An 18,781-nucleotide genomic window follows, 5' to 3' on the forward strand; every position below is an offset into this window, starting at 1 on the left:
CCCGATAAAACAGAAGCCATATTGCTTTGGCCTTTAGCCATTTTAAAACGTATTTGGCAAAGGTCTATGGAGAAAGAAGTAAGAAAAATGACTAAAACACATAAAGAAAACCCTCAGAACGTGTAGCTATCCCAAGGGGGCCTTCATCAAATCTCAAAAAAGATCCTACAGGAGCTCTTACAAAACAGACAACGAAGAGAACAATAAATGAAGCAATGTTGACATTCCATACGTTGCAGGGATATTGGAAAAGCTCAGGAGGATCTTCAGCCAACACAAGATATGTGCACATTTCAAACCCAAGAATACACTATGGCGGAAGCTTGTCCAGCCCAAGGATAAAACACCCAGACACAAACATAGTGGTATGCAGTACAATGCAGTGAGCCATGTGCAGATCTGTACATTGGGGAAATAAAGCAACCATTTCATAAATGCAGGACACCACCCAGGAGAACAAATGTATTAGGACTAGATTCAGCAGTCCATCTGCATTTAAAAGATAAAGGCCTCTCTTTTGCAGACAGCAAAGTCCACATTTTGGATAGAGAAGACCACCAGTTTGAAAGCAGCGTCAGAAGTCATCTGTCAAACAGATGGGGAGAAATATGACGTCATTTATCTCTGGTCTACAGGACAATCCTTTCAACAGTTCCCAGGAGACTCCACATCCAATTGCACCATTCAGGTGACCTTGATGGCAACAGATAACCCTCCAGGTAACCTTAAGGATTCGCTAAAAAGCATGCAAATGACCAGCTTTCTGCCAGGAATATACAGTGGTACCTCTACTTAAGAACTTAATTCGTTCCGTGACCAGGTTCTAAAGTAGAAAAATTTGTAAGTAGAAGCAATTTTTCCCATAGGAATCAATATAAAAGCAAATAATGCGTGCAAACCCATTAGGAAAGAAATAAAAGCTCAGAATTTTGGTGGGGGGAGGAGGAGGAAGAAGAGGAGGAGGACAGTCGCTGCCGAAGGAAGAGTTTAAGACTTTAAAAAAAAAGAGAGAGAGGCAGTGAGGATAAGCACGTGCCTCCCATACACCCAGTGCGAGGCTGCCTCCCATACACTGCACCAGAGAGAGAAACCCAGGGGGAATGGCAGGACACTGGCCGGGCCTTCTTGCCACTCTCAAATTTCCTGGGAAAATTTTCCGGGCTCGGGTTCTTAAGTAGAAAATGGTTCTTAAGAAGAGACAAAAAAATCTTGAACACCCGGTTCTTATCTAGAAAAGTTCTTAAGTAGAGGCATTCCTAGATAGAGGTACCACCGTAAATCCTTCTATTCCCCACCATCCAGTCAGAGCTGAAGAAGCTTCTTGGATGAGAAGTGAAGTGTCTTTGAAGAAAAACCAGAAAGTTCAGTTGCCTCCCAAAAAAGCACCTCTGGGATATTTGGCAAAGGATTAACAGTGCCTCACCCAGCTAAAATTATATCTCAGAGGCCTACAAATCCTATTCCTAATTTTACTTTATAAGATTAAAAGATAAGTCGGGCTTTCCTATTTATACAGGCACAAATGGTGCCATGCTTTTCTAACAGCAGTAGAAATTTCTAAATAAAGGCCAATTTTATCTTGCTTGAAATTATTCCTGTTGTGAGCCGCCCCGAGTCTACAGAGAGGGGCAGCATACAAATCTAATAAATAATAAAAATAATAATAATAATATTTGTTGAATAAAACGATCTGTCTCCAATCTGGTCGTATTTAAATGTGTTCGCCTTCAATGTCCAAAATTTGTAGGCTGCTCAGCTGGGCACACTTCGGACTACTTTTTGGTATATTTGGAGAAATCAACTTTTGGATCCAGGTTACTACTATGCTTGCAACACATTTTATGAACAGCCTTTATAATAAGATCATAAGAACTGATGGAACTTAGCCAATCTTCAGTTTTCTAGAAAAAGCTTTGGTAGAATTGGACCTGGTAAGATCTAGGATGAGAAACAACCAAGATTGTCCAGGCTCCAGAACAGACTACAAAGCAGGGGAGAAAGATACAGAAGATGGCAGTGGCACAATATTTAGAAGCTATTATTATTATTATTATTATTATTATTATTATTATTATTATTATTATTATTACTATTTATTGGATTTGTATGCCGCCCCTCTCCGTAGACTCGGGGCAGCTAACAACAATGATAAAAACAGCACGTAACAATCCAATGCTAAAACAACTAAAAACCCTTATTATAAAACCAAACATACACACAAACATACCATGCATAAATTGTAAAGGCCTAGGGGGAAGGAAGATCTGTTCCCCCATGCCTGACAGCAGAGGTGGGTTTTAAGGAGCTTACGAAAGGCGAGGAGGATGGGGGCAATCCTAATCTCTGGGGGGAGCTGGTTCCAGAGGGCCGGGGCCGCCACAGAGAAGGCTCTTCCCCTGGGTCCCGCCAAACAACATTGTTTAGTTGACGGGACTCGGAGAAGGCCCACTTTGTGGGACCTAACTGGTCGCTGGGATTTGTGCGGCAGAAGGCGGTCCCGGATGTTTCCAACATTGCCCCCAATGTTGGAAATAATTACATGTGGTTTTTTTGTTTTTGTTTTGATAATACAGTAAGACTATAAGGAAGAAAGCAAAGCAGCCAAGTACCATTGATAAGAGGAATCAAAGTTAAGGGTCTAACTCTGCAAGCCCTAGAAGACGAGAGAAAGCAAGAGAGCTGAAATTGTATTTTATGGTATGCTTCGGACACATTTATTTATTCATTACATTCATCCTACAGTTAAAATGTATTTCCATTGAATTAAATCCCACATATCCAATTATATCCAGGGTGGAACTTACATTCAGACCTACAACTGTAATAGTGCTCATGATTCATCCCTGATGATAGGGTTTTTGGGAAATGTGACTTAGCAGAACTACTACCATGACATGGAATTATCATCAATAACTTCCTTAAAAATATATATTCATCAAATATATTTATATTCATGTAAACTTGTTTTCCATTACATAACAGAACCCTTATTTTATTTGGAAAATTTATATTGCCACATAATCACTCATGGAGACTCAAGGCAGCTTACAGGAAATAAAAACACAATGTAAAAGAAATAAAATTAAAAAATTAAAATAATAATCCCCCCACCTTGGTGACAACACACATTCGTACCAGCCGTTTAATGGGCTCCATCCCACTCTGGGTTTCCCAAGCCCTCTGGTAGAACCATACCTTCTGGGCCTTCTGAAAGAGTGTCAGCGAGGGCCAATCAAATTTCCAGAGGGATGATGTTCTAGAGGGAGGGAGCCACTATGGAGAAGGCCTTTCTTCTGGGTCATAGCAGATGTATTTCCTTAGTGGACAGGACTCGCAACATTCCTTACCTCCATGTTCTCATGGGTCAGGTGGACGTGATTAGCAAGAGACGGTCCATCATATAAACTGATCCCAAGCCTTAGTTATATACAGTATTAGTTATCATAGTTCTACTGCTTGAGACAATGGGCTGGTTTAACATGCTTGGCTTATTAATTTTGGAAAATAGGTAGAAATTGCCTAATCGGAAAACCCAGGATATCTTCATGTAGAGGCAGTCTTGTATGTTTGATCCCATTGCCTAATTCTTCTTTGGAATGAAGCTGTGGAATATGATGAAAGGTGTTACTTGATAGAATGAGTAGTGGAAAGTTGTCTTCCTTTACACAATCCATCATAGTCATAATGACAACAGCTCCATCTTTATCAGCTTCTTTGAGAATGATACAATTGATATACAGTACTTGAAACCTTAAATGGCATCTTGTACTACTCTACTAAGAATGTTGTATAAGGTGAGTTCTTTACTGATGATTGATGAAAACATTTAATGAAGGAAGGGTGCCAGTTAAAGAAAGATAGTTGGCAACAATTAAGTGCTCTGTACATTTATTCTGAGCGTTTTCATTGGTTTTTATTGTTTAAAAATATTTTCAGTGTTTTAACTGTAATATATTTTTGAACAGCAAGCCACCCAGAATCATTGATTGAGATGGACAACTGTAGATATTGATTGTTGTGGTTGGCTCTGGCCCAGCTCCTGCCCCAGGGAATGTGGAGGTGGATGCAGGGGAAACTTCAACATGTCACAGGCCTGTGTTATTGCCGACAGAGTCAGTTCAGAATTTAGTTTCCTCGGACAAAGAAGAAGGTGGGAGTGACTCGGCAGAGGAGGGCTTGGCACACAGCCCAGGCAGTCAATCTCCCTTATCTTCCATTGATTCAGATGAAGACGTTTTGGATCCACGCAAGTGCAGAATTATGCGTAGAAGAGACCAAGTAAGGACATATTACAGGAGATAAGAGCGGCCACCTGTGTTTGGGTGGGGCTCCAGTAATTAGGGCTGCTGCTATAAATAGCAGCGTGTGGGTTTGGCTGTTGATTTTTCACGCCTTTGAAAACAAAGCAGAGCAACGTGTGTGTGTGTGTGTGTGTGTGTGTCTGTGTGTGTGTCACTTCCTTGGAAGAAGGGGTGTAAAGTTTCTTCACAGCTGCTAGCTAAGTACTTAACGACTTAATGACTGCTTAAGGTTAATTGTACAGAATGCTCTTTGCAATACAAAAAGAGTGCTTAGTTTATTTTGAATTTTGGGACAAAGAACATTGTTTTGAATTTTCAAACGTGTGTGTGTGTGTGTGTGTGTGTGTGTGTGTGTGTGTGTGTCTTAAATTTGTACCCTTGAATTTTCAGGAGTGAAAGGCAAATTTTCAACCATTCTCTGTACAAGTTTAGCTGCGATAGAGAAAGATCTCAGTAAATGTAGTCCTGAATATACTATGAAAAAATGTATAAATCTATTACATGGAAATGCTCTAAACTGTGGGGAGGTTTTCTGAAAAAAATGACACATTATACCGGTACTTCTCATAAAGCCTGTGTATATGCTACGAAAAAACACCGGTTGTTATTAGGTACTTAGATCTCTTTTTTTATGAGATTCCAACTTTTTTTAAAATCAAGTTTCTTGTCCTGGTAGGTACAAAATTAGGCTTGAAGGAATTTGAAGTTAAACAAAACCAAATGAAAATGACAGTCACTGAAATATATTCTTTTCCTCCTCCAGAATTAGCAACGTAGCAAAACAAGTGAAATAGTTTCTAAACAATTATGCAAATACATTCAATGTATACAGAACTCATTTCTTTTAAGAACTACCTACAGACAGGACCATTAGCCTATCAATGAGAAACATTTTCTCTACTTCCTTTGCATCTACTTCCTGTTTTTTATTATTGTTGTGAGCCGCCCCGAGTTTTCGGGGAGGGGCGGCATATAAATCCAATAAATCTAATCTAATCTAAAATCTAATTTGCCGCACGAATCCCAGCGACCGGTTAGGTCCCACAGAGTTGGCCTTCTCTGGGTCCCGTCGACTAAACAATATCGTTTGGTAGGACCCAGGAGAAGAGCCTTCTCTGTGGCAGCCCCGACCCTCTGGAACCAGCTGCCCCCGGAGATCAGAACTGCCCCCACCCTCCTTGCCTTTCGTAAAGTTCTTAAGACCCATCTCTGCCGTCAGGCATGGGGGAACTGAGACATCTCCCCCGGGCCTATATACATGGTATGTTTGTGTGTATGCTTGCTTTTAATAATGGGGTTTTTAGTGTTTTTTAAAGTATTAGATTTGTTCTTACATTGTCTTTGTTATTGTTGTGAGCCGCCCCGAGTCTACGGAGAGGGGCGGCATACAAATCTAATAAATAATAATAAATAATAATTATTACTTTTAATAATTTCAAGCCTTCAAAGAACTCTGAAGTTGGTACTTGAATGAGAAATGAAACATTTTCAAGGGGGAAACAAAATCAAGTCTTGCCACCTTTTGGAAAAGCACCTATTGGGCAACCATGACCTGGATGATTGATAATATTTATTTAGACATTTAAGTTTCTACTAATTCTACTCTACTATAAGCCCTCAGTTTATAAGAGAGGAAGACTGAGATCTTCAACTTTTGATTGTACAAGTTTAGCAGAACCAGAGCAACATTTCAGTAAATTTAGCCCTGAATATAATATGGAAAAATACAAATTTGTTAACTGAAATGTTATTTTTTCCCCTGAAAAAATGCTATCCCTCAGACATGTCAGTTCCTTTGTCAGTTTGTTTTTATATTTATAATTTTTATATTTCTGTATATAATGAAATGTAAGCTGCCTAGGATCACTTTAGAAAATGTGATTGAGAACTAACTTTAATTAAAAAAATATATTCACTTAATCTTCTGGTTTTCATATTCTCTAATTTTCACAATATTATATCTCTGAATTCTTACCACTGAGATCTGATCTCTCCTGGTTTCTACAGTTTTAACCCTTATTTATCAATCATAATGTATACATGTTTTCCTCTTTAGAACAGGGTGTGGCATTCATATTTTTCCTAGCTACTCACCCTGCAAGCAAATGACAGAATAATCCCTGTTTACAGCATCATCTCCAAACTGTTCTCTGAATAAAATATTTCTCATTATCAGTTCCAAATCCCTCCATAGCACCTGTATACTGTCTATACAATGCATGTGTTTACAATGTGCATTTCCTCATTTATAAAGTGACAACATACAGACCTATTTGAACACTGTTGTTGCAAGGATAAATCTTTGGGCACAATAGTTACAGACAGCATACACTAAACCAGATACAAAAGACCTACAAACTTCTCTTACTTAATCCATACAGACAGAATGCTCCCATTTTTTCTTATCGCTTTAACAAGCTCAGGGCTTACCTGCTCAACATTTAAATGCATTGACTTTTAGCACCATTGCAATTATTTCCAAGAATCTTTTCTCATTCAGTTTAAATGTTAGTTAAATGGGTTAACAAACTTGACTAATCCCATTCTTAGGATTTAACAACAAAGCAAACCACCAGAGGCCTTTTGCTAATGCTAACCTTAAAATGTAGTGTTAATGCAGCTTTCCCCAAAGTGGTCAGTATTGTTGGCACTATCCAAGGAGTTATTGTTAGTAGTACCGTATTGCTATTCAAATAGGGGGTTTTTTCATACAATGTTTTGGAATTAATGAACAATCTGAAGGGTTCAGTGAACTGAAAGAGTTGGAGTGGACTCCTGATTTAGGGTGCCAAAAATGCATATTGCCTATTTGCAGTCTTCAGGATGTCAGGCCTGTTGTGTTCCCCTTAATTTGCTAGTAAAGAGAACTATTATTAAAGTAATATATTAGTAAAGGGAATTATAATAATATAATAAAACATAATAATATAATAATATTAGTAAAGGGGATTATTATTAAATCAGGACTGGAAAGAGTCTCTTGGCATGGTTTTCCTATTTGAGAGTGACTTCATTCTGGGAGGAGAATAGCATGTAGTTCCAAAAAAAGAAAAAAGCTTTTATGCCAATACAGCTCCTTAACACCACTAATAAACACACCACCACTTTAGCTAATTGATATAAAACTTAGCCCTCCACACCTCAAGAACTTCTCAATACTTCCATGCAAGTTACAATCAAGCTCACTTCCAGTTCTACAACTTGGAAAGCTGCCAATGCTAATCACAAATGCAAGAATCCATAAATGCATTTTTACTATTTCGCACTCCTCCCAGACTCGCAGGGAATTGGGTGACATCTATCTATCTATCTATCTATCTATCTATCTATCTATCTATCTATCTATCTATCTATCTATTATTTTATTTGTTTTGTCAAGTACGTATTGCTGGTATACAAAGATATAATAATATTTATACACATGATACTAGTAAAAGAGAAACATTAGGACAGGGGACGGAAGGCACTCTGGTGCACTAATGCACGCCCCTTACTGACCTCTTAGGAATTGGGAGAGGTCAACAGTGGATAGTCTAAGGGTAAAGTTTTGGAGTTAGGTGATGATACTACAGAGTCAGATAGTGATTCCATGCATCAACTACTCAGTTACTAAAGTCATATTTCCTGCAGTCGAGTTTAGAGCAATTTACTTTAAGTTTATATCTGTTGTGTGCTCATGTGTTGTTGTGGTTGAAGCGGAAGTCGCTGACAGGAAGGATATTGTAGCAGATGATTTTATGGGGTATGCTTAGGTCACGTTTAAGGCGACATAGTTCTACGCTTTCTAAACCTAGGATTGTAAATCTAGTTGTGTAGGGTATTCTGTTGCGAGTGGAGGAGTGGAGGGCTGTTCTCGTAAAGTATCTCTGGACATTTTCTAGAGTGTTTATGTCCGAAATGCGGTGTTGGTTCCAGACAGATGAGCTGTAATCAAAGATTACATTTAAGAGTCTGAGAATAACAACAACTTATTATTGTAAGCCGCCCAGAGTCCAGTTGGAGTTGGGCGGAATGCAAATCTTACAGATAGGATAGGTAGGTAGGTAGGTAGACAGCACAGGTAGATACATGAATATATGGTGAGTTTGTTTGAATGGATATGTATGTGTGTAAATAGGTTTTTTAGTTTTTTAAATGTAATTCTTAATTGTAATCTTAGTTAATTCTATTTCGATGTATACTGTTACGGGTCTTCGGAGAAGGGCGGCATATAAATTTAATTTAATAATAATAATAATAATAATATAATATAATAGTGATAGACAGACATAGACAGATAGACTGATAGATAGATAGACAGACAGACAGATAAGACAGACAGACAGACCACAACTCCCAACCCTACACGTTGCAAGACCTACACTGGCCGGCCAAATATTTCCTTCCCTCAAACTGCTCCCCCCACCAAGATCAGGAAGGAAGCCCCTCTCTCTCCTTCACCCGCATCCCAACTGAAACGCTCAGCTCCCCCCACTCCACGCCCCCAGCCGGAGGGTCCCCCCAAGGGCATCTGTCTGCCTCCAGCCCCGGGCGGAGGTCACCCTGGCTCAGGCCCCGCCTGCCTCACCTGCGTCCCGACCACCACGATCTGCGGCAACTGGATGATATCGGCGCCCACCGTGTTGAAGACGTCCTGCAGCTTGTTAATCACCGGAATCAATGCCTCCATGGCGGCGGGCGGCGGAAAGGAAGGGCGCGGACGCTCCGCAGCGCCAGCAATGAATGGACGGCGGAAGGGAGAAAGAGGAGAAGGCGCCGGAGAAGGGCGCTCGCTCTCCGCCACCTTCCCCGGCAGCCGAGAGACAAGCACGCATGCACACACGCACACGCCCGCGCGCGCTCCCCCAACAGGCCCTGCGCGCGCTCTCTCCTCCCGGCTCCAGATGGGAGCCGGGCGCAAAGCATGGCGGGTATTGTAGTAAGGTCCTTTCCCGAGGCGGCCAAAAAAAAAATCCCTGCCAAACGTTGGTCTCGTGGCTGGCAGCCCGTTGCGCGTATGTATTTCTTTATCCATCCCGCTTGAAGTTAGTTAGTTCACTTATTTTATATCAGTGGTTTCGGCTATGCTTCGGCTTAGTTAAAAATAAGACTGTTTTTAAGTGTATTCTAATCTCTCTTTTTTTTTGCTGGTATCATTTATGAATAACCATCACAATGGACGTTTAAACGTTTGTATTATTGGCAATTTTTATTGGGAATATAGATTCAAATTAAATTTAACAAACAAATTACAATCACAGAGTTTGGAAGGGACCTTGGAGGTTTTCTAGTCCAACACCCTGTTTAGGCAGGAAACCCTACAGTATTTCAGATAGATGGTTATCCAACATCTTAAAAACTTCCATTGTTGGAGCATTCACAGTTTCTGGAGACAAGATGTTCCACTGATCAACTGTTCTGACTGTCAGGAAATTTCTCCTTAGATCTAAGTTGCTTCTCTCCTTGTTTAGTTTCCACCCATTGCTTCTTGTTCTACCCTAAGTGCTTTGGAGAATAGGTTGACTCCCTTTTCTTTGTGGCCACCCCTGAGATACTGGAACACTGCTATCTTGTCTTCCCCCATCCTTTTTTTCATTAAACTAGCCATGCCCAGTTCTTGCAACCGAACCACTGCAAACTTGACTGCAAAAAATACAACTTCAGCAATAGAGTGATCAATGCCTGGAATTCACTACCCAACTCTGTTGTTTCTTCCCCTAACCCCAAAATCTTCAAACTTAGACTTTCTACAGTTGACCTCTCCCCTTACCTAAGAGGTCTGTAAGGGGCGTTCATAAGTGCACCATTGTGCCTACCATCCCTGTCCTACTATCCTACTGTCCTATTGTCTTCTTTTCTCATTACTTTCCGTGTTATGTTTATATAAACTACAATTCTATACAGTGGTACCTCAAGATACGAACCCCTCGTCTTACGAACAACTCGTGATACGAACCTGGGGTTCAGAAAAATTTTGCCTCTTCTTACGAACTTTTTTCGAGTTACGAACCGGCGTTCGGGAGACAGCTGGGAAGCCGCGCGGCTGTTTTAAAAGGTGACAGCCGGGCGGCGGGGCTTCCCAGCAGCCTCCCGAACGCCGGTTCATAACTCGAAAAAAGTTCGTAAGAAGAGGCAAAATTTTTCTGAACCCCGGGTTCGGTTCGGGAGGTTGCTGGGAAGCCCCCCAGCCCGGCTGTGACCTTTTAAAACAGCCGCGCGGCTTCCCAGCTGACGCCGAATGCCGAACGCGGAAGTTCGGGTTTGGCGTTCGGCTTCGGGAGACAGCTGGGAAGCCGCGCGGCTGTTTTAAAAGGTCACAGCCGGGCTGGGGGGCTTCCCAGCACCCCCCCGATCCCCGAACCTTTGCTGAACTTCCGGGTTCGGGGTTCAGGGGGGTGCTGGGAAGCCCCCCAGCCCGGCTGTCACCTTTTAAAACAGCCTGGGGGCTTCTCGGCGGTCTCCCGAACGCGGAAGTTCGGGTTTGGCGTTCGGCGTTGAGGTGGTCGCTGAGAAGCCCCCAGGCTGTTTTAAAAGGTGACAGCCGGGCAGCAGCGGTTTTTTTGCGGGGTTTTTTTTTGGTTGCACGGATTAATTGACTTTACATTGTTTCCTATGGGAAACAATGTTTCGTCTTACGAACCTTTCGTCTTACGAACCTCCCCCTGGAACCAATTAGGTTCATAAGACGAGGTATGACTGTACTTAATTGACAAATACTGTAAATAAATTTCCCTTGAGCTATAAACAAGCTATAAACCCCACTTACCTTCCAGACACTCAACTTTTGCAAGGACCTTGTTTTCCACGAATAGTACACGTTACAAGCAGTATAAACAATATACTGTATACTGCTCAAAAAAAATAAAGGGAACACTTAAACAACACAATATAACTCCAAGTAAATCAAACATCTGTGAAATCAAACTGTCCGCTTAGGAAACAACACTGACGATCAATTTCATATTTTATTTACTTACTTACTTACTTACTTACTTACTTACTTACTTACTTACTTACTTACTGGATTTGTATGCCGCCCCTCTCCGGAGACTCGGGGCGGCTAACAGCAACAATAAAACAGTGTACAATAGTAATCTAATACTAAAAACGATTAAACACCCATTAATATAAAAACCAACCAAACATACATACATACCATGCATAGAATTGTAAAGGCCTAGGGGGAAAGAGGATCTCAATTCCCCCATGCCTGATGGCAGAGGTGGGTTTTAAGTAGCTTACGAAAGGTAAGGAGGGTGGGGGCAATTCTAATCTCTGGGGGGAGTTGGTTCCAGAGGGCTGGGGCCACCACAAAGAAGGCTCTTTCCCTGGGTCCCGCCAAGCGACATTGTTTAGTTGACGGGACCCGGAGAAGATCCACTCTGTGGGACCTAACTGGTCGCTGGGATTCATGCAGCAGAAACCGGTCCCTGAGATAATCTGGTCCGGTACCATGAAGGGCTTTATAGGTCATACTGTTGTGCACATTCAACTTTGTGTAGAACAAAGTATTCAATGAGAATATTTCATTCATTCAGATCTAGGATGTGTTCTTTGAGTATTCCCTTTATTTTTTTGAGCAGTATAAAACAGGATGACAATATAAAACCCATTTATGAGCCTCAGGAGAAGGGTAGCATAGAAATCTATTGTGCATCACAATAGTGTTACCCGAGCACTTGGAGAGGGGCAGCATACAAATCTAATAAATTATTATTATTATTATTATTATTATTATTATTAATTATATTATTATTAATAATAATAATTATATTATTGTTGTTGTTGTTGTTATTATTATTACTACTACTACTACTACATCTCTGTGAGGTAGTCTTGGATAAAACTAATTGGCCAAGGCTGGACATGGATCTCTCCTCCAGTCCTTATACAGCACCGCAACTGCTACACATACAGTAGAACCCCGACTTACGAGACTAATTGGTTCCGGAAGGAGGCTCGTAAGTCGGAACGCTCGTATGATGAAACATTGTTTCCCATAGGAAACAATTTAAAGTCAATTAATCCGTGCAACAACAAAAAAACCCGCTGCCGCCGAACGTGGAAGTTAGCGTTTGGCTTCAGGAGACAGCTGCGAAGCGGCGCGGGTGTTTTAAAACGTGGCAGCCGGCCTGGGGGGTTCGGGGGGTTCCCCCCGAGCCCCCCAGGCCGGCTGCCACGTTTTAAAACACGCACGGCGCTTCGCAGCTGTCTCCTGAAGCCGAACGCGGAAGTTAGCGTTCGGCTTCAGGAGACAGCTGCGAAGCGGCGCGCGTGTTTTAAAACGTGGCAGCCGGCCTGGGGGGCTCGGGGGGAAGCCCCCGAACCCCCCAGGCCAGCTGCCACGTTTTAAAACACGCACGGCGCTTCGCAGCTGTCTCCTGAAGCCGAACGCGGAAGTTAGCGTTCGGCTTCAGGAGACAGCTGCGAAGCGGCGCGCGTGTTTTAAAAGGTTGCAGCCAGCCTGGGGGGCTTGCCAGCACCCCCCCGAGCCCCCCAAGCCGGCTGCAACCTTTTAAAACACGCTGGATACGAGCGCCAAGGAGCTGTCTCCTGAAGCCGAACAAGACAGCTCCTTGGCGCTCGTATCCCGAATGTGAGCTCGGGAGGCGAACAAAAATGTCGCTCCCCTCCCAGCTCTTATCTCGAGTAGCTCGTAAGTAGAGCTGCTCGTATGTCGAGGTTCCACTGTACTGACTTTTGGGAGTTGCAGACGGTGGAGCCAGGGCCCCTGGCCCTACATCTCTCTGCTTTCCATGGGCAAATGGGTATTGCAATTAGAATTCTCCTGAAAATAGTTTGATTTGAGGGTAAGTTACAACAAAGAGACAAATCACTCCTGTCCTTTTAAAAGTCATGATGGTTTAATTACTGACATTCAAAGAAGGTGGGGTTCCTGTTTAGAGGTTCCGGTAATTGCCTTTTAAAAACAGGAATAAAGTCAGCCAGAACATAATAAAAAGTAGAATCTACCAGACTCTTCGCATTTGGGATTTAGCAGTATTGAGGGGAGGTGGTGCAAAAGTTGAGTTTCTGGAAGGTAAGTGGTTTGCCAAGCCTATTTACGTGGCTGTCGAGATCCCCCTTGGCTGGAGCTCCACAAGCTAAACACTGGAGCATTTTTGGTTTCGTTTCAAGCTCTCACTGAGCATAATAGAAAGTTATGCCACGGAAAACATTGTAAATGCGGCTTCTTATGTCAGAAGTCTTTTTCCATTGTATCCAAGTGAGGCAATTGAATGGGTAGGTAGATAATTTGAGATGGTTTGTAGTGAATTGTGCATTCACTTCTGGTTTGTAAATATTTTAATTGTTTACGGGTTATAATAAACTGAGTTTCTTTATTTCCGTTTATGTTTAATATTAGATACAGCATACTTAAAGTCATAAGACAACTTTTTGGAATAATTTAAAAGACTTTGAAACTGATTGTTTTAGGAGGTATGATGACATTGGCCTTTGGATGCTGCTAAGAGAATATTTTGAAAAGCCTGAATGTAATATTATCCTGATATTCAAGAGATGTTTAATTTATTTAGTTCAAAAAGGAAATGTTACCTATTGGTCTAAAAAGGATGTAGTATGTTTTCCCTTTGCATAGATTTCCTGACTTTTTAAAATAATTGAGTATTAGCATTTTACTTTTAATGTCAGTGCTTTTAAATATTTAATGAATATGTATTGATAGTTTATAATTCCTTTTAGTTGTTTTTGTTTATTTTCATGTGTGTGTGTATATACACACATATATATAACATAATGAAATATACATATTTTGTACACATACATTATATATTATACAACATTATATCATACTACACTATATTATATTATATCATACTACAATAATCATTCGCTATTTCACGGGTTTTCAAAGGGGGCTTAAATCCATTAAATCCATTGAAAATTCATAAAATTCTTCTACAGTACTACTGTACTCTATTAAAGAAACTGGTAGGATATCACATGTAGTTCCAGCTGAGAAACATTATAGAATGACTGTTTAATGCAAAGGGTGGTTTTTAAAAGTCCAAATACTTGTTGAATACATTAAAAAATATATTTCCTCTACTTCACGGAAATTCATTTTTCACGGGTGGTCTTGGAACGCATCTCCAGCGAAAAAATGAAGGATCACTGTATACTATATTATACTATATTATATTACATTATAGTATATTATACTATGGATATGTGTGTGTGTTTGTGTGTGTATGTATGTATATACCCTCCTTGTCTTTCGTAAATTACTTAAGACCCACCTTTGTCGCCAGGCATGGGGGAGTTAAGTTATCCTTTCCCCCTAGGCTATTACAAGTTATGCATGGTATGTTTGTGTGTATGTTTGGTTTTTTATAATAAGGGTTTTTTAGCTGTTTTTATTAATTGGATTGTTCATGTTGTTTTACTACTGTTGTTAGCCGCCCCGAGTCTGCGGAGAGGGGCGGCATACAAATGCAATAAATGAATGAATGAATGAATAAATAAATAAATAAATAAATGTTTTCCCCCAAATAAGACCTCCAACAAGCTCTTTCTCTAAACAGAAACCCCACCTTCTTTAATTACTGAATGTCAATAGTAATTAAACTATTGTAAGTTACAGACTGTAAGTACAAAGAGTGGAAAACTCTAGGCATGCAAGTACAATTTAGTAAATTAAGAGAAAGGGGAACTAGATGGTAAGAGTTTCAAAAGCAAGTTCTTTATCCAAATAATAGGCTATTTTTGTAAAAGTTGCTCCATCTTCTGGAACTGGTTTCTAACAGTTCTAGGCCTTCTGTCTCAGGGGTGAACTGGTTCGGGCCAATTCGGGTGTACCGGTAGCAGCGACTACTGGTGGTTCGGAGAACCAGTAGCGATAGCAGCACGAGGCTCCACCCACCTGCCCAGACACCGCCCTTTTCTTTTTTTAACCCTTTGTGCATGCACAAGGCCTTCTGTGTATGTGCAGAGGGTGAAAAAACTCACTTCTGAACCGGTCGGGAAGGTAAGTAGATATCACCACTAATCTGTCTGCAGTATAGATTGGACTGCCATTTGGCTTGGGTGCTATAGGGTTTCCTGCTCAGGCAGGGGGTTGGACTTGATGACCTGCATGGTCCCTTTCAACTCTAACAATAAATAAACAAACAAACTAATTAATTAATTAATTAAATATGGTGGTCTCTAGCTGGTGTTTAATTTCTATTGCCACTAGTCAGAATTTGACAACTTAATGGGAAGGGGTCCAACTAACTGAAAGGATACTAGTATGTGGTTGAACAGTAGTTACACAGGTAGCTGTAAAAATGAACTCCCACTTGTATTCTTCACCTTCTCTTCACCATATTTTTAATTCTTTAGTTCCTTTTGTATTTTTTAATGGACTTGATTGTGCCCCTTCTGCATGCCACAGGGTTTATATAATGGAAAATGGCTTTTTTTTTCCCCAGCAAACAAATTAAGTCAGAATATTGGTTGGGCTGAATTGGTTTGTCTCTTGCACACCTTCATTATTAATTTCCTTTCTTTTTTTTTAAATTGTTACTTCAGTAGGTTTTCTTCTTTTTAAAAAAATATTTTTTATAGAAACATAGAAGTCTGACGGCAGAAAAAGACCTCATGGTCCATCTAGTCTGCCCTTATACTATTTTCTGTATTTTATCTTAGGATGGATATATGTTTATCCCAGGCATGTTTAAATTCAGTTACTGTGGATTTATCTACCACGTCTGCTGGAAGTTTGTTCCAAGGATCTACTACTCTTTCAGTAAAATAATATTTTCTCATGTTGCTTTTGATCTTTCCCCCAACTAACTTCAGATTGTGTCCCCTTGTTCTTGTGTTCACTTTCCTATTAAAAACACTTCCCTCCTGGACCTTATTTAACCCTTTAACATATTTAAATGTAAAATAAATTTAAATAAATTTATTTTTTATTAAATTGCAAAGACAGACAAAACATACATTATATGTAACGTTTAGTGGAGCAACAATCGCTCCTCTCAAAGTAGAAGTCATCTTTATATTTATAATAAGCAAAAAATAAAAAAAATAAACTATCATTATTTATAAAATACTTAGATATATCATCTAAAACATTTAAAAATATATAGAAATTTTAAAATTATGACTTGAAATGAACTATGAAGGAAAAAAAGAGAGAAATGGTAGAAGAGGAAAAAAGGAGTTTATCTTTATGTTGTTAATAATCACTGTCTAATACAATGTAACTACTAGTTACAAATATATTTAAAATAGTGTAAAAATAAGGTTATCTCTGTTTCTTTGTATCCCACACTTCAGTAGGGTTTCTAAAAGGGATCCAATGGAGCTACGTGATTATCAATGGGAGGTCATTGGGCCTGCTTTGGAAGGAAAGAATATAATCATATGGCTGCCCACAGGAGCAGGAAAGACCCGGGCAGCTGTCTATGTTTGCAAGAAGCACTTGGAGAGTCAAGCTAAGAACAAGGTGGTTGTGATAGTTAACACAGTAAGTACCAGTACATCAGTGGTGGGATTGAGAAAAATTTACTACCAGTTCTGTGGGTGTGGCTTGGAAGGCGTGGCTTGGTGGGCGTGGCAGGGGAAGGTTACTGCAAACTCTCCATTTCCTCCCGATCAGCTGGGATTCGGGAGGTGGAGAATAGGTGGGGGCGGGGCAAATCTACTCAAAATTTCCCCTACCGGTTCTCCAGAATTGATCAGAACCTGCTGAAACCCATCTCTTCAGTAGATAGAGGGTGGTAGAAGATCCTTTTACAAAATCCATGGCTTCTTGGATTACAAACAGCTATTTTGGACCTCAAAGGGGTACAACACCTCTGTTAATTTTAAAAGCACACCCTTTTCTGGGTTTCTGCACAAGTTAAAACAAAAGAACAGCTTTTTATTTGTTTGTTGTTTGTTTGTTTGTTTGTTTGTTTGTTTGTTTGTTTGTTTTGTCAAGCAATTATAGGGTGGTAATTTGTACAAATAAAACATTAGATAAGTAATGATAAAAAATAACAAAAGAATACAATAGGACAGGGGCGGTAGGCACAGTGGTGCGCTTATGCACGCCCCTTACAGACTTCTTAGAAAGGGAGAGAGGTCAATTGTAGATAATCTAAGGCAGTGTTTTTCAACCAGTGTGCCGTGGCACACTAGTGTGCCGCGAGACATGGTCAGGTGTGCCGCAAAGAAGGAAGCTCAGGTTCTGGTCTCGTAACTTTTTGCTGAGAGAGAGAGAGTGAGAGAGAGAGAGAAAGCAAGAGAGAGAGAAAGCAGAGTGAGAAAGAGAGTGAGACTGAGAGAGAAAGCAAGAGAGAGAAAGAAAACAAAGAGAGAGAAAGCAAGAATGAGAGAGAGAGAAAGAGAGAGAGAGAGAGAAAAGGAGAGGAAGGGAGGGAGAGAGAGAAATGAGAGAAAAAAGGGGAGGAAAAAAGAGAAATGAGAAAATGATTGCGACAGAGAAAGAGAGGAAAGAGAGAGAAACAAAAGAGAGAGAGAGAGAGAAGTGACTCTTGATTTAAAGCATATGATAAAAGCACCCAAAGAATAAGGGAGAGAAAAACCCCAGCCCTCACCTATTTTTGGAAATGGTTCAAGAGTGTCTATACGCACACACACACACACACACACACGGGGGGGGAGGAGACAGGGATGGAAAAAGAGAGAAGAGTGTCTTAGGGTGTCATTTTGAGTCATTTTGGTTGGTGGTGTGCCCCAGGATTTTGTAAATGTAAAAAAATGTGCCGCGGCTCAAAAAAGGTTGAAAATCACTGATCTAAGGTTAAAGGTTTTTGGATTAGGAGTAGAAACTACAGAGTAGAACCACTTTTTTGTCTTCAGGCACATCCGAGGAAAAGGAGTTGCTTTAACAGAAAAGAGTTGTGCTCTTCCCAGTTCAAACATGCCTCTTCCAAAACATTTTGAAAATTTACACAGCCTAACGGTCTGTGTCTGTTTTATCCCCTGGGAAATGTTTCACTACGGCAACTGTCTCCTCACAGGTACCCCTGGTTGACCAACATCTGAAGAATGAGTTCTGTTTCTTACAAGGTCAATTTCAAATTACATCTGTTTCTGGCGATAGCATCCAGAAGCTATTCTTCTCAGAGATAGTAAGGAACCATGACCTGATAATCTGCACAGCCCAAATCCTGTATAATGCCCTCAACAACCAGGCGGAGGAAATGCATGTGGAACTGACTGGTGAGTAGCCAATGGCAGGGTAATGGGAAGGGTACTGTGGTTGGCAGATATATAGTGATGGGGCCCGAGCAGGGATGAAATTCAATTTTTTCCCTACTGGTTTTGCGGGTGTGTCTTGGTGGGCGTGGCAGAGGAAGGATACTGCAAAATCTCCATTCCCTCCCCACTCCTGGGGGAAGGACATTACAAAATCTGCTCACAGTCACTCGTGCCCTCATCACCTCGAGGCTCGACTACTGTAATGCTCTCTACATGGGGCTACCTTTGAAGAGTGTTCGGAAACTTCAGATCGTGCAGAATGCAGCTGCGAGAGCAGTCAT

The 18,781-nt window shown here is 40.8% G+C and overlaps 2 protein-coding genes across 12 annotated transcripts in view; one reads left to right on the plus strand and one right to left on the minus strand.

The window, feature by feature from the left end:
- DNM1L (dynamin 1 like) overlaps positions 1–9,180 on the minus strand; it is a 55,191-nt gene extending 46,011 nt beyond the window's left edge. Inside the window, exon 1 of one of the 2 annotated variants that reach the window (XM_070756369.1) lies at positions 8,869–9,180. In XM_070756369.1, the coding sequence (XP_070612470.1) occupies positions 8,869–8,970 (102 nt within the window). In that variant the 5' untranslated portion in view covers positions 8,971–9,180. The remainder of the gene's footprint in view (positions 1–8,868) is intronic. The other variant, XM_070756370.1, reaches the window with a different exon arrangement.
- A 7-nt stretch (positions 9,181–9,187) lies between these two features.
- DHX58 (DExH-box helicase 58) overlaps positions 9,188–18,781 on the plus strand; it is a 45,909-nt gene continuing 36,315 nt past the window's right edge. The window contains exons 1-3 of one of the 10 annotated variants that reach the window (XM_070756361.1): positions 9,188–9,295; positions 16,569–16,758; positions 18,260–18,461. In XM_070756361.1, coding sequence (XP_070612462.1) covers positions 16,591–16,758; positions 18,260–18,461 — 370 coding nt within the window. In that variant the 5' untranslated portion in view covers positions 9,188–9,295; positions 16,569–16,590. Of the gene's footprint in view, positions 9,326–12,989; positions 13,091–13,150; positions 13,321–13,371; positions 13,524–16,568; positions 16,759–18,259; positions 18,462–18,781 lie in introns of those variants that run through there. The other 9 variants (XM_070756367.1, XM_070756366.1, XM_070756358.1 and 6 more) reach the window with 9 other exon arrangements.

Source organism: Erythrolamprus reginae, chromosome 6, assembly GCF_031021105.1.
Source record: "Erythrolamprus reginae isolate rEryReg1 chromosome 6, rEryReg1.hap1, whole genome shotgun sequence".
Taxonomy (NCBI): Eukaryota; Metazoa; Chordata; class Lepidosauria; order Squamata; family Dipsadidae; genus Erythrolamprus; species Erythrolamprus reginae.